Below are 27,519 nucleotides of genomic sequence, written 5' to 3'. Positions count from 1 at the left end.
GACACGTATTCAATTTTTTTTTATGCTGCTGGTGCAGAAAAACTGGAGTGGGGAACTGATTTACTGAACCCTAAGGGCTACCTGTCACGCGGAAGAAGAAGCAGACGCATAACTTGGAGAACGTTATAACAACGGAAGGAGAAGTTTTCCATTGTTTGGCCACAGACAGAAAGCCACTCCTCTACGGATCGTTTAAAAGCAGCTAAGCACAGGTATCGTATCCTGAAGACAACGACGGCTACTTCTGTCAGTTTGAGCTGGTGGGTGGGCGTCCGAACGGGCGTTTTGATCTCTTATTATTTTTCGAATCTGTCTTGTTTGATTGTCTGTGTGAAGAATCAGAAAATAGTTTATATCAGTTATCCAAACAAAAGCGGGTGAAGCTGAAAGGAAAATCTTCACTGGAAGTTAACGTACCAATGTCTTCGGCATATATGACTATTAAGTATCCTTAATCCTGAAATCTCCCAGGCTAGCCGTGAAGGGTCCTAGAGCCGCGTGCCTTTCATCACTGCAGGTGACATGGAAACTCTCATTAGGCTGGTGGCACAATGTGAAAGTCCTACCAAGAAGGAGCCTTAGTATTTCACAAAAGATGCGACCAAAGTGCAGACTGGAGGCAGGGCACTGGGGGCATTTAGCGGGGCATCGAGATGATGCTCTGAGAATACCACATAGGTGTACGAAAGCCAGGGGGCTTTTTAAACTGCTCTTTAAGCTGTGTTCATTAAGCCAGGCTTTAAAGTTACGAGGTCAGCCTTCACTGCCTTTCCAGTGAAAAACTGAGTATTTAGAATGTCTGAATACCTCCGACGGTGTCCCCTCGAGGTAACCACCGGTGGTCTTAGTGTGAAAGAAGAGTGCGGCTGGTGATTTCATATCATATCTGAGTTCCTTTGTCAGAGCAGAATTTCTACATTCATCAGTGTTCACTACCATCCAGCACCACATTGTTCATTTTCTTTACCATTTTGAAAACGAGTCTGCATTTTTCATGTCTGCTCTCAGGGTTCACTTGCAGTTAGAGTGCACATTTTTTTCCAAAGTCGTGTTTTAATATACATGGATGGGCACCTTTACTCCTCTGTCCACTCCAATGGCCCGAACACACCAGTGATTGTGTTTCCATTATCACGTATTGGCACAACTGTGAAACAATTGTGGAGAATGGAAGCAATCACTTCAGTCGAGCAGACCGTGTAGTAGGTTGGTGCCGCACTAATTGTGCTTCTCTATACATCAAAAAGACTAAAGAAATTCTGTTTGACTTTTGGTGGCCTGAAATTTCTGTATTCACCCTTTATTGCTCTAAGATAAGAGGGAGACATAGTGACTGAATATGATATGTAGGAACATGGAATATTAATATGAAAATATTGAATTATAATGCTATTAGTGCCCAATGTGTACAGCAGAAACTTAGATCATTCAAATTAAATAAAGAACTTATGCTGTCCTTTTATCCAGTCCAACCTCCTGTTCAGATCCGCTCCCTACTTTAATGGTTTAACACATCGAAAATTTAAATGAATTCAACAACTCACCTGGCAGGCAGCCGTGGTAAGTGAGCATCAGAGTGTGGTCTCCTGGACTGCTAACCACCATCTGTATTTACAACGCTTACCGCCGGGGAGGACAGGCACATTAAAGACCTACCCAATCTCCTGCAGAAGTTATTTTCTCTCCAGTTCTTTTTACAAAGGACATCAAAAGTAGTACATTTTAGAGCTGTCATTACAGAAATTTGCGGTGAATATGTCTAATGGCCTTGGCACAAATTTTTTACTGCAATTTTCAGTTACAGATTTAATATACATAACCCATACATAATTGAGTTGCAATTGTATAGTGAGACATACTCAGCGACTTGATACAACCAGTCTGTCACTCATCCCGACAATATGAAGCAGGAAATGGCACATTAGGTAGGTAAGGAGTGCAAAACTGGCCACCCAAATGAAGTAAGTATCAAGTTCCTCTTAATCTTATTTTCCTGCGTTTTCCAGCGTCTCAGAGCAGATCATCAGCCTGGTTCTGAATATTTAGAGGAGCTTTATGAACAAAGTGACAGTGACTTAGTCCCCACTGACAAAGACACATTTTAAAACTGAAATGGCTTTTTCGATTAAGGAAAACACATCTTTTTGAAAACACTCCTTAAAGTGTATAAATGTGGTGATTCTCGCATGGCAGATTGGACGGGGAGCTTTTCAAAACAGCTGACATGTGATAGTCACGTGCTGAGGTGCTGATTCCAGTTTCACTTTGTGAGCTCCTTCTTAATGTGGAGAGAGTCCTTTCCTAAGTGCCTTGAACACTTGAATGTTTTGACGTATTTATTTTAACTCTCCATGGTCTTATGCAGTTGTACTTTGTCATCCACCTGGACTAGGAAGTCTAGTTTGGTGTTTTCTTGAGGTGCTGTTTGTTTTCCTCGTGCTTTTAGCATTTTGACCCAACTGTAATTCACAGCTCCTCTGTAAAGAAACATTACAATACCACACAGAGCCATCTAGCAGAAATGTCAAAATGTTTTTATTCAACAGGCTGTACGTGCTTAGAACGAATGTTTGACATCGTAGTGTGGATAATAAGTACTTCGAAAACACCACTGTGGATGAAAAACTTCTAAAATAAAAACATTTAAAAATGTCAAAGTTAGCGTTAATGTAGATTTGACAAGACTTTCAGACCATTGTGTCTTCAGAGGAGCCCTGTTGATTTTAATTTGAAGACGAGTGGATTCATTCAGTTCATGTGCTCCAAAATGAGGAAGGCGGCTGGCAGTGCCATATGGTGGAGGCCATCTTTGTTTAGATACTTCTGTGATGCAAGTCCCCTAACGTTTTGTTAGAGTCTCTGCATTACCTTTGTTTCTGATTTCTTTAGACCTTCAGGTGTTTTATGGGCATTTCTGGCTATATTTTATCTCTAGTTATACATGTTGTCTTTATTTCTGCCCCTGTTATTAAAGACTAAATGTTACGTGTCTGAACCTTCCCCTTTAAGCTCTTTTTATTTTATTATACAGGATAAAATTCTTACGTATCTTCCTTTGCCATGGCCAACACCCGAGATGTGAGGCTGCGAGTTTTCTCTCTCAATTGCTGGTAAGTTGGCCCCCTCCCTTATATACTGCATTGAATGAGACTGGTGAGATATACATACACACGTTCATGAAAGCAGACTCGATGACGGTGAGCCCGATGTGTAGGTTGGTTCACCATTTAATCTCACCTTTATGTACTTCTGTCAGAGGTTAATCCTACTCTGCAGAATGAGCTCAGGAACACTGTGGTTAAACAAAGGCCTGAATCACGAGCAAAGATTCACTTTCAGTCCTTTTCATTCTATAAATTGCTTTTTCACTCAGTGCTAGTTCAGAGTGCATCTACACACAATATGGCAGCAGTACAGCATGTGACAGTACAACATTTACATACACAAACTAGTAAATCAAGATGAAGAAACAGTAAAACAGATGCTGGCCTAATTCATGGACCATTTCTTAATTATATTTGCATGTGAATGACAGTCCTAATAAAACCTCACATCGGATTCACAAAAGCTGAATTGAATTTGGGTTTTATCCTAGGTGGCCAGCAAGTTCACGTTATTGCTCAAATAGCATAAATCCATGGCCATCAACTCCTAGTTTATTTTCCATACATGGATGTGGTGATTAGGGATATAAGTGTGGGACAAATATCCCAACAGAAAATGAAAATGCTTTATGGACTTTTGAATTAGTGGTTATTTTAGATGAAGGAAAAGGCAGCAAATTAACCAAATTAAAAGTTTGGAAGGAGGTAACAGGTGTCATTAATTCAGCGTCATACAAATGGTGTAATTTGAAATCGAATGAAAAAAAAATACATAACTGTACATAAAACGAGTCCCACAAGAAGCAACGTATGGCCATGTAGGAATTAAAACATTTTGTTATAGACCTGTGTATCTTTACTAATCAGATTGCTTTTAAACTTAAAGCACTTCCCTGAAGTGAGTCTGGCAGCCATCACCATAAGCTTATGCGATTAGTGTAGATAATGTAGGGTAGATAATGGCCCTCATACTGTATATACAATATGTAAGAGAGAAGAAAAAAAAATAAAAAGAGTACGGGGGCACTCATGCGCTGGCTTTATCACCTTTCCTTCCTTGTCAAAGTGTATGCGGTTTCTGCTTCACATCCTGGCAGTTGTGAAATTTCTGCTCCTCACGTGTCTGTGGGCTGCAGCACAAGGCTCCTGGGTCTGGCGTAACTACCACTTTGCTGAGTCCACATTTCTCACCACTGTTCTTTTCTCAAGACAGATTGTGTGAATTGTCTGCTTCGACTTGAAGTAAATCTGTCACTTTCACTTGTCAAAGTTGAGAGGGTGGGCTCTAGCACATACTGTGTATTGATTGGTGAATACTCCCATGACTTGTGTTGCATAATCCATATGTCAGGTCTGGAGAACCCTGGGGATTCTTTAGCAACAGTCTGTAAAACTGCATGGGTGACTTCACCTGCTTGAAGCCCTTTGGTAACGCCCAAGTTTGAGGTATATTCTCGTGATAATGTTTTTTACTTGCTTTTCTTTAGCCTTTCATCTTTCGTTGTACACGTCTTTGTGCAATTTGGTGTGTTGATATGCCATGAAGCACAATGTTAGCCAAATAATAAGCTAGTACTGGGCTCGATTCCTGACCAATGAATGGGAGGTTAGGCAGATCTTCAATTCATGTACTCTGTTCATAAAAGTGTTTTCTGGATGTGGTTTATTTAATTTAGTAACAAATATGTGTATTTTGGACCTTGTGAGTATATGACTGAATGACTTCACATGAGGATTATGCCACTCAAGTAATGTGAGATAGCCCACTGATCTTTAGGTTCAGTCCTGGGGGACCGCCAAGGCTACAAGCTTTGTTCCAACCAATTTCACAATTGGTGTGTCGTTCTTACTTTTAAGCAATCTCATTGTTTAGTTATCTGGCCTAGAAATATTTTGAAGAAATTCATAAATATTTATAATCTTTGCCATAACTTGAAATGCTTATTTCTTTGCCATTTCTTTTTAGTTTACTTCCTTCTTTGCATACAGATGCTGATAATTAGAACTGAATAGTGCAGACACGGGTGCAAACAACATTGAGTCTTTGAGAGCTAAAGCAGAGCAGCTACTTCGCTGCCATTTTCACATGTGTGTTCATTAAGAAACAATTAATATAAATGAGCCAACAAGTGAATGGGGACATTGAAGTCATTGCTATCCTTTAACATTCATCGTTGTTAGCATTTGAATACAGTCAAGGGTGCAAACTATGCAAAGAAGGGTGTTTCCAAAAAGAGAAGGAAACAGAAGTTTAAATAGTTTAAGTTTGAGCAAGAATACCAAAATATTTCAGAATTTCTTAGAAAAAAGAAAATAAAAACATGAACCCGCTAAACAATGAGATCAATTAATGGTAAGAATAATGCACTGCATTATGAAATTGATTGGAAGAAAAACCCACAGCTGCAGGATTCTTAGGACTTTACTCGAAACCCCTGCTGTCACCAATTGCAGTTGTGATTCTCTGATTTTTCTCATTAAAACAACTGAAAACCTAACTAAATAGTAAATACTATTGTCACATATTGCATGGCCTACATGTGCCGGCCACCCTTAGTACATGTTCTTGCACATTCATTTTAAGTAAGTCCTCTGCTTGCTTCGCTTGCCAACCCCTGCTCGGGCCCTACACGCTAGTCATTTCGCGGATCTGCGACGAATCGTGCTGTGCATTTAGATAAACACGAATATCAACTCTGTCTTTGATATCTCTGTCTTTCGAAAACATTATCGCTGACAGTTTGTCACATGTTGGTTTATTATATATGTGAGTGTGATTTTTTTGGATTCATATAGAAATCCAAAAAAACTTCTTTGTCTGTGTTTTTCAGATAAATTTCATGTAAAGTGCGATACTTTTGGACGTATGGATTTGTATCCATTATTGGCTGTAGAAGTTCTAATATGCCCAATCATTTAACTCTTTGATTCAATGTTGCATTGCTTCTCCGTGATCATAAATGTAAACCTCACCGAACTGTGGTTTCTTTGAAATGAAACTTGTAATAGCTTTAATTGTTGCAGAACCACAGATTCTCATAGCGTATCGTCCTGAATCGTGTAAATCTATGTTTTGAGTATTGAATGATGCAAATGTGAACGGATTATTGTAGATTTGGATATTTTGCCTGTAGTGTTTGTGGATTTCACTTTCACCAAATAATAAATCTTTTATTTCTTGCGGATATGTCTCTTCATTGGAAAGAAACACTACTTTTCCCTGATGGCAACACGAATTAGACAAATTACAAGTCTCCGACTTAAACTTTAAAGCTGAACAATATCTACGTACTTCTGTCATATCACCTATGTCTATATATTCAATCTCTTTTCGCTGTTCCGTTATTTCGCAGAGTAATAATTTCTGTTTGTTTGCGCTAATGCGATCTTTACTATAAGTTTTTTGAGACTTTCGAATTTTAGCACTTTCACGATCTCTAATCTGCTCTGCATGTGTATGGCGGCAACATTTTTGAACCTCTTTACGACGTTCTACTTTGTCTTCTAATCTTTGTCTTTTCTTCTTCTACTGTTTGTCTTTTATTTCCGCCCCCACTCGGACCTGTTAGGTTTTCAATTCACCTCTTGGCACAAAGTCTCGTCTTGACGGACTTGAAATTATCTCTCTGAAAATGTCTTATCTCGTCTCTCTAAAAAAGTTTTTTATATAATAGAGAGAAATACTTTGTGGCAATAACTATTAGTAATAGTCCAGGCTTCCTGCCACCCCATTATTCTTTAAACTCCCTTTTACTCTGTCATTTACAGAGGTGGCAGACAGTGTCTGAATCTTTAATTCTAAATATATATTTATCCTGGGTGAATTTTCTTCAGGTTTCTATGACCTCTCAGTTAGCAGCGGGGGTTCAGAAAATACAAGGATGGTCCCGATTTCTTTCAGCCATTTAGCTAAGTCATTGTGTGTGTCTGCCCTTTTTGTTTTTGTTTGTTCCTGTCTGATTGGTGACTTTTTCATTTGCAGCAGTAATGTCATGTCCTCCCTTTTCTCTATTTTCCTACGTAATATATTATCATTGGTGGTTTGTAAGCTGACTTTTCATTTTCATAGGAAGGTGCTGTAAGTTTAATTTTTTATTATTAGTATAATTGAAATATGTAAACAATAAGTAGTTACTCCATAACATTGAGACATTTTATACAAAAACACAAGTTCATTTGTAGACCGGATTTGTGTGTGCACCTTGATCATGACTCACTAGGTTGAAAAACAAGTTAGAGGAAGAGTGACAGGAAAAATGTCATTAAGAGCTTTAACACACAAACTATCTGAAGCTGCAGTCAGTGGGTACTACTGACATGTAGCTTCTGTGTCTTTTGATTGTGTGACCTGAACAGGGTTGAATAGAAAATACATTTGACCCAGTGATGTGTACTTGTACTCACTGTATCTGTAGAAGGTGTGTATAAAACTTTGTTTAAAATCCTTGGAGGTCTTAAACTGGCACACTTGGAGAAGTGGTGGAGTTCTGCAAATCTGTCAGGAGGGAGAATGAAACAGTCCTGACCCCCTGGGTGCAGCATTAGCAGCTCTCTGCTTGGCTGTTCATATCCACTAGATACTGTCTTTATTCTGGCTTTACTGCTTGAGTGGTCGAGTTTATGATTTGCCCCATTTACATCGATCTTTCTTGTGTCACTTTAGTTCTTATTATGTTTTCCTTTTAGATGAAAAGTGAATAAAAGCTGTGTTAGCATGTTCATTTTTGCCACCATGTTTGTGATCCCAGCTCCCTGCTGGCAGATAGCAGAAGGCACTCAGCCATTTTTGGAAGTCTTTGTCGCTTCTACCAAATCTAATGCTTTTTCTGTGGTTCCAGGGGTGTCCGCTATCTCAGCCAGCACTGTACGCCACGCTACCAAATGATCGCTGACTTACTTAAAGAGGAAGACTTTGACCTCATTCTGCTGCAAGAGGTAATATAAACTGAATTATATCTTTAACAGGATAAAGACGCAACACCAGTTAGAGTTACACACCTCAAACCTGCATGACTACGCGTACAGTACACATGCAATAAAATTACTGGGGTAAAGTTGACAGTCTAGTGGTCTGAGAGGATGTGGCCTAGGCCGGCCCTTCAGTCCCAGCATTGACTGACATGAACATATGAATTAATTATCTTGTAAACACAAAAGGGTGAGATGAAAATACTATACAAATTACAAACAATTGTTTGCAATATACTGAACATTTATATACTCTTCTGGACACTTGTGTGGACCAATACACAGAACAAAAATGAATCAGTTTTTAATTTTAAACAACACACTTTACAGAGCACAAAGCAGGCAAAGATACAATTCACATTAACCAAAATCTTGGCACATTGAGCCCATTAGAAATGACACCAGTAGATTCACTTTAGATCAGGACTTGCCTCAATGGAGCCGTTCACATTGCCTGCTGGTGGTCCTTGCACACCCTGTGCCAGCTTTCACATTTCAGGAGCTGTGCATGTGCTAGTAGTAGTAGTGTTTTCACACAAATGTAGGACCCCTACGAATAACGTCAAATAAAACACAAACATAAAAATTGATGTGTTTATTAATGAGCGTAATCTTACTTTCCCACTGACTGTCCCCCATTTTTGCCTTCTGTCTCTCACAGCTCTGGCTGCTTCTTCCTTCTGCTAGTAAGCCTTTGTCCTACCTTTCCTAATTCTAAAATCAATAGGACCTCTAGTCTGAGCAGACTTTAAATTCCTTCCAAAGGTTACGTCTGGAGCAGATGAGCTATTTTTGGCTAAATCGATGATGAACTAAATCTCTCTTTGGTGTCCTGCTGTGTCCCTGTGCAACTGAGCCATTAGGAACATCTAAAGGCCCAGGGCTTTAGTCAACTTTTAGCTTTGCTTGTCTCAAAAAATGTATCCTGGTTTTTTTTTTCTCCTATTTGGGGACCATGTGCTTTAATCAAACAGGCTAATGGCTGGCCTGTTAGTAAGTGTTGGCTTAGCTGCACTAATCTGTGCCTCTGATTGTGTTTTCCTAGGTTTACAGTGAAAAGGACTATCTGTTCCTGAAAAGGGCCCTGTCACACTGCAATCCACATTCCCACTATTTCAAAAGGTAAGTGGGCAAGCAAAGTGTTGACATCATCATCTTAATTTGATCTTCTGGCTCCTTGGATAGACCCCAATAGCATATTTTGGACTTAAACATGAATGCGGTAAGAATGAATACACTGCACTGTAAGGTGTCAGTGCTGGCTAGCCGCTGTTTGCAGGTTGTAATGCTCAGTCAACCTGAGGGGTCAAGTGTTGCTTGAATTAAGATAATCAGGCTGTAATAGAATGTGGTACCATTGTGGTGTCTGTCCACACTCCAAATGATACAAAGGAGGACAAAAATATCAAAAATGGTTTGTTTGTTGTAAATAAAGCACGTAAAGGAGGAAAGAATAATGAGAGAAATCAAAATACAACTAATCACAAGGAGAAAAGAATTTTGCTGCTAATCTTTAAGGATTCTTCTGCTATAGTCAGTAGGACATCGTTCTGGTATGTTCTCAAGCAGTCAGGTGGTCTTGCCATCCCTATGTATCTGATTTCTTGGCACTAAATTGGCAGCGTTGTTTCTCTCTTTATGAAGAGCAACCCCATTGCTGCCACTGAGCACTAGAAACCTTATGCCAGCCCTACTTCGCTACACTCTTCCTCCAAATGGAGCTCCCCGCCCCTCTTCCTCTCCGTTCAGATATATCCCGTGGTTTTCTTAATTTGTTTTATACACATGAAGTGATTTCTCATGACTGAAACAGTCAATACTGTTCATTAATGAAGGTGGAGGTTTGACATTTTTAAGTAATAATCATTTATTTGTATTTCTTTTAAAGACAGCATTTCATTGTACTTGGTTACATTTTGGGGCGGCACGGTGGCGCAGTGGTAGTGCTGCTGCCTCGCAGTTAGGAGACCCGGGTTCGCTTCCCGGGTCCTCCCTGCGTGGAGTTTGCATGTTCTCCCCGTGTCTCGCGTGGGTTTCCTCCGGGCGCTCCGGTTTCCTCCCACAGTCCAAAGACATGCCGGTTAGGTGGATTGGCGATTCTAAATTGGCCCTAGTGTGTGTTTGTGTGTGTCCTGCGGTGGGTTGGCATCCTGCCCAGGATTGGTTCCTGCCTTGTGCCCTGTGTTGGCTGGGATTGGCTCCAGCAGACCCCCGTGACCCTGTGTTCGGATTCAGTGGGTTGGAAAATGGATGGATGGTTACATTTTACAAACTACTGTAGTATTCATTTATGGGTCCTTCTGTATGAAGAATGGTACAATATCATGGACATATCTTCCACACACACAGGGATTGTACCATCTGCTTATCCTGTGTGATCTTCGTGTAATGTATTTTTGTACAAGTTGGACCAATGAACACCTTGACAATTCTGACAGGATCTGTTGGGTTGCACTACAGGATTTATTGTTAGTTGTTTTTTTTTTTTGATAAATTAGATTAGTTTACTCCATTTACTGTACTTTTTAATATTTAATGTCCAAAAAATAAAGGTTTTGACTCAATCAAAGTAAAAATGTTCATGAGAGACTTGGGCATTCGAACAACAAACAAAAAATTAAACCCAATAAAAAAAATTATGGTTTTGACACGTGCTTCAGTTTATGATTTTGATTCAGGGTTTGTCCTAGTAGCAAGATGAAAGTTTAGAAACTACTTCTGTGTACCCCCAGAATCAGTGGATTTTGGCAAGAGGAGCATTTTCAGAATTAGGTGGCCCTGCTATTTTTAATAGAAGTACATAATCTAGATAGTAGTATAAATACGAGATAGCTAAGTTTGCAGATAATACTAAACTGGGAGGAAGGGCAGATAATGTTGAATCAGCCTAATCACTACTAAAGAATTTGGACAACATAGAGGCTAGGGCAGAATTGTGGCAGATGGAATTTAATTTAAGTTAATGTAAGGTATTACATGTAGGAAGTAGAAATGTTAGATTTTAATACACAATGGGAGGCGTAAAGCTTGAAAACACACCACATGAAAAGGATCTAGGAGTCATAGTGGGCTTGTCACTATCTACATCCAGATACTGCACAGAAACGATAAAGAAAGCTAATAGGGTGTTAGGTGAGAGTACTCCAGATGTGTCCTCACTAGTGAGTTCTGGGTACAGTGTTTGGTCTCCATCTCTATATATATATATATAAAATCCAACATCTGTCTGTATGTCTGTCCACTTTTCACAAGAGAAGTACTTAACCAAATTAGATCGGGGTTTTTTTTTCTATAATTTCATCGTATTAAGTATCATAGTTCATTTCCGGTACTGATTTATTTGCACAAATCTGAGAGACACGCAGCGGGCCAAGGGGAGGGAGGGTGTGGAGCCCTCCTCAATCACGTGCCAGCCTCTGGGTGTTCATTACCTCCGCATAGCTAGCGAATGAAAGTACTACTTAACGGATTTAGATTGTTTTTTTTTTTCTATAATTTGCTTGAACATTCTGGTTGATTTTGCGACTTCATCACACTAAGAATCATAGTTCACATGCAGGAGAGATATATTTGTGCTAATCCGAGACGGAAGCTGCTGGCCGAGGGGAGGGGGAAGCATGACGTCAGGAGTGTGGAGCCGGGCAGGGCCCTCCTCCCTGTCCTTTTTTACTACTATGCAGACGGTGCGGTGGGGGACGGCTAGTATTACATAAAAGACGTAGCCATGGTAGAGAGAGACCAAAGAAGAGTCACTAGGCTAATTCCAGGACAACGAGGTATAAGTTATGAGGAGAGATTGAAGAAGTTAAACTTTTTCAGTTTAAGTAAACGGAGATGAAGAGCTGACATAATTGAAGTTTTTAAAATTATTAAGGAAATGACTACAGATGATCCCATTTGGATTCAGAAAGTATTCAGACCCCTTCACTTTCTGCATACTTTATTCTGTTGTAGATTTAATTTTAAATTAATACATTTGCTATTTTTGCCCAACACTGTATGCTCAGTAACCCATAGTGACAAAGTGGAAACCTGTTTTCAGTAAGGTTTGCAAATGTACTAAAAATCAAAAGCTGACATCTCTTGTTTATGTAATTGTTCAGACCCTGTAGCTCGCCAAATTGTGGTCATGTGCTGTGATTGCTTTAATTATTCTGAAGATTTGTATAGATCTTGGTTCCACCAAGGCTAACTAAATTGAATAGACATAGTTTATAAAAGCACACACACACATATGTGAAAGGTCCCACAATTCACATTCCATGTCAGGACAAAAAACATCCCATGGAATCTGAGGAACTCTCTGTAGGCCTCTTAGATCAGAGCAAGGGTATAAAATCATTTCTAAAAAAAATCGACTCCCAAAAGCACAGTGGCCTCAATAAATTGTGAAATTTCAAGAAGTTTGGAACCACCAGGACTCTTCTTAGATTAGGCTGTCCAGCCAAACTGAGTAACCAGACAAGATGGGCTTTGGTAAGGGAGGTGACCGAGAACCCAGTAGTCACCGTAACAGAGCTTCAGAAGGCCTCTGCTGAGATGAGATCGCTTGTTAAGAAGGGCAACCATCTCAGCAGCAGTCAATCTATCAGACATTTATGGTAGAATGGTTAGGCAGAAGTAAATGGTATATGACAGCCTCCATGGAATTGACAGGCATTTAAAGGACTTTGGGAGCATTAGGAAGAAGATTTTCTGGTGTGAAAATGAGACAAAAATAGAACTCTTTGGGCAGAACTCTGTTGATGTCCAGGCACTGCTCAATACCTGCCAAATGCTGGTGATTGCAGCATCTTGCTATGGCAGCGCTTTTTGGCCACAGGGAGACTGAACAGAATTGAGGACAGGATAAACACAGTCAAATATAGAGAGGGCCTTAAAGCCAGCCTGCTCCAGAGTGCACACAATCTCAGACTGGAGCAACAGTTCACCTTTTAACATGACAAAGAATCAAAGCATATAGCCAGGACAACTCTGGAATGGTTTTGGATCAAGTCTCTAACTCTCCTTGAAGAGACGCAGCCAAAGCCCAGACTTAAACCTCACAGAACATCTGTGGAGAGACCTGAAGATGGCACTTTAAATACGCTTCCCAACCAATCTAATAGAGCTGGAGAAGATCTGCCAAAAGAATGGGATAAACTGCCCAGTTTGTGCAAAGTTTATAGAGACTTACACAGGAAGGCTGAAAGGTATAATTGCTGCCTAAGGGACTTCTACAAATTAATTAGGAGTTTAAATGCTTATGTGAATTAGAGATTCGACTTTTTGATTTTTAATAAATTTGCAAACCCTTTTGAATAAAGTTTTCACTTTTTCATTATGGGCTATTGAATGTAGATTTGGGAAAAATGGCAAATTTATCTGATTAAAATGAAACACAATAAAATATGCAGAAAGTGAAGTAGTCAAAGCTCAAATTGCTTTACAAGAAGTTAAGAAATAATTCCAAGAACATAGCAACACATTTGAAAACTTGTTAAGGGAACCATGGACACATGAAATAAATTGCCAAGTAGTGAGGTAGAGACATTTGTTCCCTGGAACATCCAGTTTGTCTTATTGAACGCCTTAAGCATGGAGTGTAAACCTCCTTTCAGAGCTATGAATCCTGAAAGATTTTTAAGATTATGCTTGTTCTTTTACCAGTGATTATGTCAATGGTTTTAAATTTCCTGCCATCAGCAGAGAGTCATATGGGGGATAAGACACTTTTTTTAAATCACCTGCCAAGTCAGCTAATTTTGGTCAGTGTGTGTGTGGGAGGTGAGATGTCTTTGGTTATGTGTGTGGACCACAGAACAATCGTGCTGACAGATGGCAGCAGTCACCTGAACAGCTAGGTAAATAGCCGTTGTTTGATAAAGCTGGATATAACCTTACTGAAGCTTGAAGAGAAGTTAGCTTAGGAGACACCTTTGGAACTAGGCTAAGATTGCAATTAAAACTTTTTTATTTAAGTTGCTCTCAGTGTATTTACAAAACAAAATTACATTTAATGCTCAAGTAATGAACTGCCTCTGAAAGTTGGCCTTTGTCAATTATTGAAAAATGTGGTAACACAATTAGTAATAAAACTAAATCAACATTAGTTCACATTTGGCCTTTCTTGTTTGGACCCCATTAGTAAATCATTTGCCTTTTACAAATCCCTCAAGTAGATGACATGATGTTGCAATGTAACGTGTTTCTGCCTCTCATCTTCAGACGTGGATTGGATCCCTGAGACAGATATGCATAAGTCTGTATGTTTTGTTTTACTTTTATGTCCCATTGATAAGCATTTTAAATTAACTGGCTTTGTGGGAGTGTTTAAGAGTTATTGTGTGAGATAGACTGGCACCCCATCCAGGGTTTGCACCTTACTTTGGACTAACCTCTGGCTTGTCCCTATGCATTGTGTGTCCACAGCCAATCAATTTTTCTTTGTAAACACTTCTGATCAATATGCAGCAGTATCCAAGTAAATGTCTTAAGTAAGATGATCAGCTGACTTCATTTTGTGCTTCTCTTCTGCCATCTGTTAACTAGAAAGTCAGATATATCATTGGTACTTAATTTGTGCCAGATACCACAAAATCTTCAAATTTGTTCTTTATTTTTTATAATTTTTAATGAACACTGTACAATTATAAATAAATCGTTGGGTCAATGTAACTTAAAAAAGAAAGATTGTGGCGCAGCAAATGTGGATGGAGGTTGACAGATGACAGGAACAGGAGCGAGGCAGTGGGGATGAAGATGCATCAGATAAGGTTGATTACGGACACCAGAACATTTTTTAAGACTGTAAGGTTAAATAGTAATTTATGTGTGCGAGTTTACATACTGATTTCATGTATTAATAAGGTCGTTGATGTAATTCAATGTTATCAGTGCTGTGCTTTGCTGCCGAAATTGCCATTTCCAGCACACTCCCATTCCGACCCTGGACAGGCACTAGAAACTCTATTATTACGATTTATGAATTAAGTACCGCATGTCATATTTCAAGGGAGAGCAGTGCTTGACACAGCCAATCTCCACCACCCTGGTCTACTTTTGCACCCCTCTACTTTTGCGGATAACCAATGACCTTGAGCCACTGAGAATGGGTTGCTCTCTGAGGAGCTCATTATAGTCTTAGGATTTTTGTTTTGCATTGTACATGTAATACAGAATCACTAGTGATGATCAGATACTCCTGGTTACCACATTTTATTCTGCATAATTTGCCCAAATTGAGGGCAGCCAGTCAAACATCGATGTTTTATTACAGTCACCTTATCGTGGTGGAGGGGTTTGCGTGTCCCAATGATCCTAGGAGCTATGTTGTCCGGGGCTTTATGCCACTGGTAGGGCCACCCAAGGCAAACTGGTCCTGGGTGAGGGATGAGACAAAGAGCGGTTCAATAAACCTCCAATGAAAATAAAACTTGGACAACGTTTTCCCTTGCCGGACGCTGGTCACCGGGCCCCTCTGGAGCCAGGCCTGGAGGTGGGGCTCGATGGCGGCGCCTGGTGGCCGGGCCTGCACCCATGGGGCTCGGCCGGGCACAGCCCGAAGAGGTAACGTGGGTCCTCCTCCCCATGGGCTCACCACCTATGGGAGGGGCCAAGGAGGTTGGGTGCAATGTGAGTTGGGTGGTGGCGAGTGCGGGACCTTGGCGGTCTGATCCTCGGCTACAGAAACTGGCTCTTGGGACGTGGAATGTCACCTCTCTGAAGGGGAAGGAGCCTGAGCTAGTGCGAGGTCGAGAGGTTCCGCTAGATATAGTCGGACTCACCTCGGCGCACCGCTTGGACTCTGGAACCAATCTCCTTGAGAGGGGCTGGACTCTCTACCACTCTGGAGTTTCCCCCGGTGAGAGGCGCCGAGCAGGTGTGGGCATACTTATTGCCCCCACTGGAGCCTGTGCATTGGGGTTTACCCCGTGGACGAGAGGGTGGCCTCCCTCCGCCGGGTGGGGAAGGGTCCTGACTGTTGTTTGTGCGTATGCCAACAGCAGTTTGGAGTATCCACCCTTTTTGGAGTCTCTGGAGGGGTTGCTAGAGGGCATACCTTCTGGGGATTCCCTCGTTTTGCTGGGAGACTTCAATGCTCACGTGGGCAATGACAGTGAGACCTGGAAGGGCGTGATTGGGAGGAATGGCCCCGATCTGAACCCGAGCGTGTTTTGTTATTGGACTTCTGTGCTCGCCACGGATTGTCCATAACGAACACCATGTTCAAGCATAAGGGTGTTCATATGTGCACTTGGCACCAGGACACCCTAGGCCTCAGGTCGATGATCGACTTTGTGGTCGTGTCGCCGGACTTGCGCCATATGTCTTGGACACTCGGGTGAAGAGAGGGGCGGAGCTGTCAACTGATCACCACCTGGTGGTGAGTTGGCTTCGATGGTGGGGAAGATGCGGTCAGACCTGGTAGGCCCAAACGTGTTGTGAGGGTCTGCTGGGAACGGCTGGCAGAGTCCCCTGTCAGAAGTAGCTTCAACTCCCACCTCCGCAGAACTTCAACCACGCCCCGAGGGAGGTGGGGACATTGAGTCCAATGGGCCATGTTCCGTGCCTCTATTGTTGAGGCGGCTGACCGGAGCTGTGGCCGCAAGGTGGTCGGTGCCTGTCGTGGCGGCAATCCCGAACCCGTTGGTGGACACCGGTGAGGGATGCTGTCAAGCTGAAGAAGGAGTCCTATAGGACTTTTTGTCCTGTGGGTCTCTGGAGGCAGCTGATAGGTACCGCAGGCCAAGCGAACGCGGCTTCGTTGTTGCTGAGGCAAAACTCGGGCATGGGAGGAGTTTGGAGAGGCCATGGAGAACGACTTTGGACGGCTTCGAGGAGATTCTGGTCCACCGTCCGGCGCCTCAGGAGGGGAAGCAGTGCAGTGTCAACACCGTATATAGTGGGGATGGTGCGCTGCTGACCTCACTTCGACGTTATGGGTCGGTGGGAGGAGTACTTCAAGACCTCCTCAATCCCACTAACATGCCTTCCAATGAGGAAGCAGAGCCTGGGGACTCTGAGGTGGGCTCTCCCATCTCTGGGACTGAAGTCACCGAGGTGGTCAAAAACTCCTTGGTGGCAGGGCCCGGGGTGGATGAGATACCGAGTTCCTTAAGGCTCTGGATGTTGTAGGACTGTCTTGGTTGACACGCCTCTGCAACATCGCATGGACATCGGGACAGTGCCTCTGGATTGGCAGACCGGGTGGTGGTCCCCTCTTTAAAAGGGGACCGGAGGGTGTGTTCCAACTATAGAGGGATCACACTCCTCAGCCTCCCTGGAAAAGTCTATTCGGGGTTCTGGAGAGGAGGGTCCGTCGGATAGTGAACCTCGGATTCAGGAGGAACAGTGTGGTTTTCGTCCCTGGTCGCGAACAGTGGACCAGCTCTTCACCCTTAGCAGAGTCCTGGAGGGTGCATGGGAGTTTGCCCGACCGGTCTACATGTGTTTTGTGGACTTGGAAAAGGCATTCGACCGTGTCCCTCGGGAATCCTGTGGGGGTGCTCCGGGAGTATGGGGTACCGGACCCCTGATAAGAGCTGTTCGGTCTCTGTACAACCGTGTCAGAGCTTGGTCCGCATTGCCGCAGTAAGTCGAGCCCGCTTCCAGTGAGAGTTGGACTCCGCCAGGGCTGCCCTTTGTCACCGATTCTGTTCATAACTTTTATGGACAGAATTTCTAGGCGCAGCCAGGGTGTTGAAGGGGTCCGGTTTGGTGGACTCAGGATTGGGTCACTGCTTTTGCAGATGATGTTGTCCTGTTTGCTTCATCAGGCCGTGATCTTCAGCTCTCTCTGGATCGGTTCGCAGCTGAGTGTGAAGCGGCTGGGATGAGAATCAGCACCTCCAAATCCGAGCATGGTCCTCAGCCGGAAAAGGGTGAAGTGCCCTCTCAGGGTTGGGGGAGAGATCCTGCCCCAAGTGGAGGAGTTCAAGTATCTCGGGGTCTTGTTCACGAGTGAGGGAAGAATGGAGCGTGAGATCGACAGGCGGATCGGTGCGGCTCTGCATCGGTCTGTCGTGGTGAAAAAAGAGCTGAGCCGTAAGGCAAAGCTCTCAATTTACCAGTCGATCTATGTTCTTACCCTCCCCTATGGTCATGAGCTATGGGTAGTGACCAAAGAACGAGATCGAATACAAGCGGCTGAAATGAGTTTCCTCCGCAGGGTGTCTGGGCTTTCCCTTAAAGATAGGGTGAGAAGCTCAGTCATCCGGGAGGGGCTCAGAGTAGAGCCGCTGCTCCTCCGCTTAGAGAGGAGTCAGATGAGGTGGCTTGGGCATCTGATCAGGATGCCTCCTGGACGCCTCCCTGGTGAGGTGTTCCGGGCACGTCCAACCGGGAGGAGGCCCGGGGAAGACCCAGGACACGCTGGAGGGACTATGTCTCCGGCTGGCCTGGGAACGCCTTTGGGATTCTCCCGAAGAGCTGGAAGAAGTGGCCGGGAGAGGGAAGTCTGGGCCTCTCTGCTTAAGCTGCTGCCCCCGCGACCCGACCTCGGATAAGCGGAAGAGAATGGATGGATGGATGTGCAGACGTCCTCTTAACCACACTTATCTTTGTCCCATCTGGTCCAGGATGAACAGAGAATGTGTTCCCTCTCCTGGTGTGTGACTCTAACCTCTTTTTAGTTTTCTTTCTTTACAGTGGTGTCATAGGAAGCGGATTAGCTCTTTTCTCCAAACATAAGCTACTCGATGTCTTTCTCTACCGCTACTCTGTCAATGGATTCCCCTACAAGGTGAGCAAAAATGTCTGCCACAGCATTTGTCTTTAGGAGTGGCCTTTAGATACTGTATTTGCTGCCATGTCTCTGTGTGTTCATAATTAATACGTAACTGTTTGACCGAATCCTAACCTGTGGCCTAACTTCCTCTCTGCCCCCTGACCCACCCCCCTGGCCGTCAAGCCTCTGTCATCTAACATAGATGGTACAAGTCAAGGAAGTTGCCAGTGTTGTTTTTTGACTAATGATTAAAATGGAGGTGCTTCATCTTTTACCCTCCTACCTGATCTTCGAACATCTCCATCAAATACTCCTAGAAGGTGCCCAGTAGATGATGCCATCTTTTAATTATTATTACACCCTGACTATCAGCAGTCTTAGGTCAGCATTGACCATTTGGCTACATATCAACTTCAGTGGTATATTGACCACTTTTTCTGTATGTACAGTATCTGGAACTCACTTTACTTCTGCATTGCAGGCTTTCCATGGGGACTGGTTTGCAGGCAAAGCGGTTGGAATGGTAGTTGTCAACATTGGTGGAATGGTAGCACATGTTTATATCACACACGTAAGTATCCAAAGTACTTGGGTGTAGGTAGATGCTGGACTTTTAGAGATGTGAGAATGTCTGCAGAAGTACGTATTTCTAACAAGTGGGGCGGCTTAGGGCCGCAAGCTAATTTTCTGTGTCTGTGGCAGCTGCATGCAGAGTACAGTCGAGAGAATGATGCCTACCTTCCTCACCGGGTGGCACAGACCTGGGAGTTGGTGCAGTTTCTACGGTAAGACTCAGCATTTTCATCTAGATTAATGAGTAAGACAAAATCATTGCGTCAAGTGGAGCTGCCCAGCCTTAACTGCTCAGGTGACTGCTGCCATCCTAATGACTTGGCTTCATTTGTCAACAAGCAGAAGCTTCAGCAGCTCCCAAAAGATGACACATGATTTAGCAAACACGTATTTTTTTGCTGCAGGAAGCCAATTGCCTGACTTCTGAGTCCAGATGGCAGGAATCAGCACATGACCTTTGATTGTTGTGCACCTTCACTCTAAAGTCAGATGGTATTGTTAATGAGTTAGCATCTTTTCCCCCTCAGCATTCTGACCATTCCTTTGTCATGTCTCTCGTTTCAGCCTAACCTCTGCTGCTGCTGACCTTATCATATTAGGAGGTGATCTGAACATGCACCCAAGTGACCTTGGAATCCGATTGCTTCGAGGCTACACAGGCCTTGTTGATTGCTATCATGCGACTCAGAATTTCCAGGTACCTTCAGTTCATTGAGCCATTTGCTTCATGGAGGGTGTTCTGGTAATGCAGGGAAGGGCTCTTCATTTTACATGACATGAGCAATGTGTGCATTTTCCCTAGAAGTTAGCAAAATGGTCTTTTTCTTGTGTTATACTACTGTTACATCACTGTGCTGCTTCAGAAGATACCATGCAGTTACAGAGTACAGATTACAATTCTGTGAAATCAGGTCTGCAACTACCAAATTTTTTTTTTGCTATAATGGATCCTATGAAACATTACTGTATTTCGCCTTCCCCCACAGTAATGGGACACGACTCTTATAATCAGAGTGGTTAAATATCTCAATTATGACAAAACCAAATACAGACTACACATGCTTGCACATTTCATAAACATGAGACAGCATAAACCACACAAACTACAGTTAGCAGTTCAAAAACGATTCTAGCTGTATGAAAGTTTCATTCATGACTTAGTGAAGCCCAGTTATTAGCTTCTCAGATAGAAAACACTGTTTATCTCCTACTACCACTTCCAAAACCTTCCTCCATAATCCTAGCTGATCTCTCCACAGCGGAGCAGACCTCCATCCTGTCAGGTAGTGTGACATTACTGACTTTTCTCTGGATTTGAAACAGATTGTCACTAGTCATGGCTAAATTCACATAACATGCATAACTGGCATGCAATCCTAAAATATGCAAACATTTCCTAACAGAATCCAGTACTTTTATACAATGTTCAAAACCCCAACCACTATTTACTTCAAAAGTATTTGTGTGTATGTTTTTTTTTATTTAAAGTATAATATATTCATATAATGAACTACAGTGCAATATAATGAAAGCATGTGGTGTGTCTGGAACGCTTTTTTCTTTTTTTATTCACCAGAGTTATTGAAAAAGTTACTGTACTTGGAAACCACAAACACATTTAGCACCAGGTATAATAATATAACAAAACATATTTCAAAATATTTCACTATATTTCTCGTTTTAATACTAAAGACTAGCTTGTTTAAGTCAAAAGGGTTTTTTTCTACTGAGAGTCCACGTTAGTGATACGCACACAACTCATTTTTTTTAATAACTTTTTTCAGTGTGTCATATGAATTGATTCACTGAACCTCAACAGGAGTTCTGCAGTCAATGTGTGATATTGTCAGATTTTTTCCTTTAAACATGTAGATATTTAAAATCCAAGAACCACTTCTTTTATGATTCTTTCTCAAGTTTGAACCGAATCCTTAACCGCAAATGAGAACTCAGTCACTGGTGATTCCCTCATTCATCATACATCTGCAATACAGTAATGATGCATTTAGGTGTATTAGAATATACTATTTGTTTTATACAATTAATTACTGGAATTATTTTAAAATGAATGTGGAAATATATTAAAATAATAAGTTTATGCCCTTTTGTTCATTGAACAAATTAGTCTCACAAAATGAAACCTTCTAAAAGTATTAACCTAATTTCTAACAATTACTTGCTTTCAACTTTACTTTAATATGTTCTTTTTTTATGGCTTATTTGACTTACGCCTCCCACGTAATTGAGTGCCTGCCCATATAAGGCCGTCCGTCAGCGGCAATCCAATAGAAACACTCTGCCGCTAAATATTCAGACGAAGATGAGATGGTCAGGGTGGTGTTTGGCACAAACTCAGCGAAACGGCGAGAGAAACATTTAATTGTCGGGTCTTAGCTAACATTAAATAAAGCTGTGGACATCGCACGAGATAGCACAAGCACAGCTGAGAACCTTTGATGCATGTACTATGAGCGGCTCATGTGAACTGAGTGTGAACGCAGTACACAGAGAAAAAGCAACAGCTCCAAAGAAAGCTGAACAAAAAACGCATTACACAATTGAGAAGGCAGCAAAAGAATATGAAACGAGTGCCGCATACAAACATATTCATAAGTGCAGCTACTGTGGAAACAAAGCACATGGTGGAAAAAGTCAATGTCCAGCTAAAGGAAGACAGTGTTAAAAAAAACCTGTGCATGCAGTGTGTGATGTCTCAAATGAAGAAGAAGATGAGCTGTTTATTGATGCAGTAAGAAAGGAATCGATGGACCTGAACTTGAAAACCACTGACCTGTAGCATGTTATTTGTAAACAGAGTCCTTGTTATCTCGGAGTAGCTCATCTGCATGTGTATACAAAACAAGTGGCACTCAGACCCCACTGCTGGTGCCCACCTAATAACACACAGTCTTTTATTTTCACAAACTCCTTCTACCTGGAGATTATTGTAGATGTGACATGCTGGGGTTCCTCATGCACTTCTGCTGTCTTAGAGGACTGGTGGAGTTGGGCACTTCTATTTCTGAGGCTTGAACTTTTAGACATTTTCTTCTAGTGCTCTCCACTTGCTTCTGGCAGTGACCTTGTCATCTTCATCTCTTGTTCTCTTCAGTCCCCTCGCATGCCACTGCTGGTGTGCCCACGATTTCCCTGAAGAGCCTGTAAATGGGTTTCGGGTTTGCAGTCTCCTTAAGTTCCCCAATATTGATCTTGAGGTGTGTGAAAGGCCAACACTCCTAGTAGACACTACTGAGTGATAATTGTTAAAGTTGTATTTAAATGTGAAGTTACCAACCCTACTCTGGAATCACAACACCCTGAATAAGAAACCATGGTCATTAAGTGGCCCCCAACTGCTCACAAGTGAATTGTGAAGAGTGAGTCTGCATGCATTGCTTTTGTAGAGCATTACATTCCTCTGATTTGTGGGTGCACCTCTTTTCCTGTTGCAGGGTTGCCCTGATGGTGCCACATACATTCCTCAGAACCCTTTTACCAGCAAGAGCGAACTGGAGACTTTCCCCAATGGGATTCGCATCGACTACATTTTATTTAAGGTGAGCCATCATTAACCTTAATATTGCTGTTCAGACTGGAGATGTTCAGCCGCACCTCAGAACAGAGGTCAGAGTTACATGGTAGAAGTTCATCCTGAAAATATTGATCTGACGTCTGGAATACTGTTCTTGTGGTTCTTGGGGGCAGGCAGAGGGTTCAGAGCTGGAAATAATGTTCCAGGAAGGTCCAGTATCGTTAGAGACCATCAGTAACTGGTGCTGAAAGTACAGAAATGCACTGGCTTATGCCGCAGCCTCATGGACCCAGCATCCTGGGTTTAAACTCCATACCCATACTCAGTCACTGTCTCTGTGGATTATCCTGTTTATGTTTGTCCTGTATCTGGGAATCTTATTTTTCCCCCTGTACATCAATTTTTTCCCATATTCCAAAGTTTTTCTTCTTAAGTAAATCACAATGTGGGTGACTTTTGGCCCCATCATGGACTTGGTCCTACTGTAACTTGTGCCCAGTGCTGTCTCCCAACAGTCTTAAATCACATTAATCAGGTAGAGTGTGTCCCTTTGTTATGACACGCCGGATGTGTGCTGTTCACCAGGATGTTTGATTTGATGTAGTTTGGGGTTTAGAGGACACCGTTGACAAATTAGAATTAAGTTCTGATTCAGACCACAGACTAGCACAGTAAAGCTGGAACACCCCCTGTCATTTTCATTGTTTTAGGCCCTCTCTCATGTCAACTATCCCAGTGTTCAAGTGCATGTTGGAACTGTTTGTACCATAGTGATAGCTATGGGGTGCTTGACAAAACGAGATGCCAATCTTTATAATTTCCTTGAGTTTATGCAATCTGCCTTGTTTGTTTATTGGTCTGTGGTACCTCTACCATTCTGGGTTGCAGTTTGTTTTCCCTTCTATGATTTCTGAGAAGACCTTCATCAGAATTCAGGTCCTGTTGTGTAGGTCAAGTGAATAGCTCTTTCATCTTGAGCTTTGGACCTTGTGAACTATCCAGGGCCATACTAGGCTCTCTGGGACTTGCGTTTCCTGTCTTAGTTTCGTCCTGGTGCTTGCACTTCCAGTGCCTTCCTTAAGTGTGCAGAAGACAGACCACCACAGCAATGCAAGCCCCCTTCTGGAGGTCCTCTCTGTCTCCCTATGCTGGTATAGTGCAATAAGACAGATTGAGCTGTGGTAGCCAGTCTTGATGGCCTTTTCACAGGCAGGTGTCCACTGTTGTCAGCACAGAGAAACATGCAAGTAACGGTGGCCTCACTCCTCGAGGTTGTTGGAGATGAAGGTCACCTTTACTGCAAGCAGCTCACAATATTTAAAAATTCAGGGAGGGTACGGAGAGAAGTGAGGGCATTTGACAGTGCTGGCATAGGACTTGAGAAGCACCGTCTCTAGGCAGGCTGCATTCTGGGTAAATTGCTTTTGCTATGTGTCATTGTGAGACAGTTTCTTTGTGATGTCATGTCTGACAAATTTTAGTTTCTCATGCTGTCCATTCTGTTTTCTTGCAGGGTTCTGCCACCCTTGCAGCTAAGTGTGACTCTTTCTCAACAACTATGGGCTGTGTACCCGGACAGCCATTTCCTTATTCAGACCATGAGGCATTGTCAGCCATGCTACTGGCACAGAGACAACAAAAGAAGCAAGAGGAGGAGGAGGCCATGGCAAGCTCAGGTGCTGGCCCATTTTGTTCTCCTGCTTGTATTCTTTTGCAAGTCAAAGCTTCTAAATGTTATTTTCTTTTCTTCTGTCAGAGCTGCTTGCCAACCTCATCGACACCATGAATGAGGCCCGTACAGAGGTAAAGGTGGGCCTGCACCATGTGGAGGGAATGCGGCACACAGCCATGCGAATGGGAATCATGGGTCTGGCCCTCCTTCTGCTGGAGATGCTTATTGCCCTCGTGCCTTGGCTGGCTGTCAGTACAGAGCAGGGCTTTCCTCGGGCGACCTTTTACCTGCTAGGTTCACTCTCCCTTGTGACACTGGTGCTCACAGGTGTCCTCTACATATTCTACTCCACTCAGGTAAAGGCATTGCACAGCACAGAGGAGCAGATGAGGCTGGCAGTCCTTCGACTTCAGGAGCAAGTGACAAGTCGTGGTCCACACTCAAGGTAGTATGGTGGCACCTTGCATTTGGTGACCGTGGCTCATGACGGCTGCACAGTGCATTTGCAGTCTCCTTCATTTTAATTTCCACATTTCTTGAAAAATGAAAGTAATACTTGAACAGGCACTGTGACACAGGTTCAAGTCTCCATCTCTGCCATCACCTTGGCTCTCTTTGAAAGGTGATATGCAATGCCCTGCATGCAGCACAGCTCTCCGTTTTTTTTTTGTTTTGTTTTTTTTATATACATATGAAGGCCAAGTAGGACTTTCCAGCATTTCTCAAAGAAGCTCGTGGGCTCGCAACATGCAAAGGAGTGAGTTCAAAAAGAAATGGCCTGCTGCTCTACATTCTTTTAAAATGGCAGCCATAGTGGATCTGCTGTGACTGGACACTAAAATCCATCTTTGAATTCCGATGATCACACTGCCATCTTTAGACTCCGTCCATTTAAAAGAAGAAAAGTCAAATCAGCTGCCTGGCTCTCCTGCCTGAACTTTTTTCCAGCATGGCCCAATAATTCTGAGGGCAGACAGATGGCAAGCATTGTGCTTTCAACACTGCAGTGCTTTGCTCTTCTACTAAACTCTTCGCTATACATTTTGCCCTCCATGTTGCCACAGGAATACCTGACCTCCATGGCCACTTTTAAATTTCTGCCTCTTTCAGTCTGATGTACAGGTGGTCTGTATTGTAAAGTATATACTGCCTTTCACCAGGAATGCCCCTGTTAATACCATTATAAATGAGAGGTGTGTGTGCTTTCACCCAGACATGCAGCTCAAGATTTTAAAGTCTCCGCTGCCATTATGTGAGGATTTTCCAGTGGAGTGACATCAGAGCACTAGAGAACTCTTCTCAAGGGACAGCCAGCCAGGAAATCCAGTAGGGTACCAGGCGCCAACTGTAGGACACTGGGATGTGATGACCGGGCCGTGAATGGAGCCTATCGTTGAGAATGACCAACAAGTCAAGCCGCATGCCTTGATGAAATGTTAGCACACTTTATTAGCTATTGGTTTGGTGAATTAATGGGACGGGAAAAAAAGCCCAAAATTAAATGTGGAGATAACCAGTGCAGGAAAGAGAGGCAAGTGGATGTGACGACCACGGTATTCATGGGGAGGTGATCGACTTGTTGAACTGTACCCTGCATTGTAGACAGGCAGCCACAGCAGAAGAGGAGCGGTGTCGAAGAATGCCTCTTTAAATCCTATCAGGCAGTTTCTACTGATCAGTGGAAATGCTGTCCGTAAAAAAAAAGAAAAGAAAATACGGCAGTGTCTAAGCTTTATGTTGTGCCTCCATTGCTGCCCAGCTTTCTCTTCATGTCCTGTGCACATTTTCAGAGAGTCTTTCATTCACATGATGGTCCTACAATCACTTCAGGATCTTCATGCGATTGATGGCAGGGCCAGGAATTTGTGTGTCCTCCGTGGATTCTTGTGGACTTTTGCTCTTCCCAAGTTCAAGAGACAAGTCAGCCCCATAAGAGCTTTTGCTATGATACAGCTGATATTTTTTTTTTCCTTGGTCATTATGATTCTTCATGGTGCTCACATGTTTTACTGCTTTACCGTGGCAGCTTTGCTTTCCCCCACTAGATGGAGCAATAAGCCAAGTGACATTTTGACTTTTCAGCCTCCAGACAAAAGCCCAGAGCAGTGGTGGGAACTGAAGAGCTGGGATTGTAAGTTCTGAATTCATGCTTAAGGTAAATGAATGGAATCACGAGCAGAGATCTTCATGCAACATGAATGTTCTAAAAAGTTAACAGAAACATTTGAAGCGGCACCCCGGATCGATTTACTGTGCTAAAAAGGCTTTGGACATCCTCATCATGCACCATTCCTCCTGACCTCACTTTACCAAGTATTGTTTTTTACATTTCAGACTTTTGCTGCTTGTTTATCTATAACTAGCTTACTAATTCAGATGGACTTTTTAGTTTTTAACTGGCATTCATCCTCGTACACTTGTCAGATCTGCGCTGTGCCAGGCCACAGAATGACTTTTCGAAAAAGACGCAAGGTACAGTAACTCCCAGGCTTTGTCATTGGGGACGCAAGTAGTAAGTCAGTAAATATGCGTCCACATTTCTAAATATTGTAATATGTTTTAAAGTATTAATGGGGCAGCATACAGTCCTGCGAAAAAGGAAGTCTTTTTATGACTAGGCAAACAGTGCCTACAGCTATGAGTGATATACTTGAATAAAACACCAGGAAAACCGGCCCTTTCAATCATTTATTCAACAACAGTGGATGTAATGGTATACTGGGGGAAAAAGCAAGTCCACCCTTGGCCTCAGAAGCTGGTACTGCCCCCTTTAGTGGAAATGACTTCTTGTAGACATTTTGTGTAACTGCCCCCCAGTCTCTGACATTGACTCAGTGAAATCTTTCGACCATACAGAATTCCTTCAGTTGCAAGATGTTTGTCGATTTTCTTGCATGTTCAAATCTCCCCACGATACTTCAAATCAGGATTTTGAATTGGCCGCTTCTTACAACCCTCCATG

At 42.7% G+C, this 27,519-nt stretch overlaps 1 protein-coding gene across 1 annotated transcript; it reads left to right on the top strand.

The window, feature by feature from the left end:
* Positions 1 to 27,231, top strand: smpd2a (sphingomyelin phosphodiesterase 2a). The gene is made up of 11 exons (XM_039748749.1): positions 1 to 212; positions 3,032 to 3,110; positions 7,943 to 8,039; positions 9,118 to 9,194; positions 18,702 to 18,795; positions 19,262 to 19,351; positions 19,483 to 19,565; positions 19,918 to 20,050; positions 22,806 to 22,910; positions 24,399 to 24,561; positions 24,642 to 27,231. The coding sequence occupies exons 2-11, from the start codon at positions 3,061 to 3,063 to the stop codon at positions 25,004 to 25,006; spliced, it is 1,257 nt and encodes a 418-aa protein (XP_039604683.1). The 5' UTR covers positions 1 to 212; positions 3,032 to 3,060; the 3' UTR covers positions 25,007 to 27,231.
* Positions 27,232 to 27,519: the final 288 nt, after the last annotated feature.

This window comes from Polypterus senegalus, chromosome 3 (genome assembly GCF_016835505.1).
Source record: "Polypterus senegalus isolate Bchr_013 chromosome 3, ASM1683550v1, whole genome shotgun sequence".
Classification (NCBI taxonomy): Eukaryota; Metazoa; Chordata; class Cladistia; order Polypteriformes; family Polypteridae; genus Polypterus; species Polypterus senegalus.
This window is presented reverse-complemented; position numbering and strand designations above follow the sequence as displayed.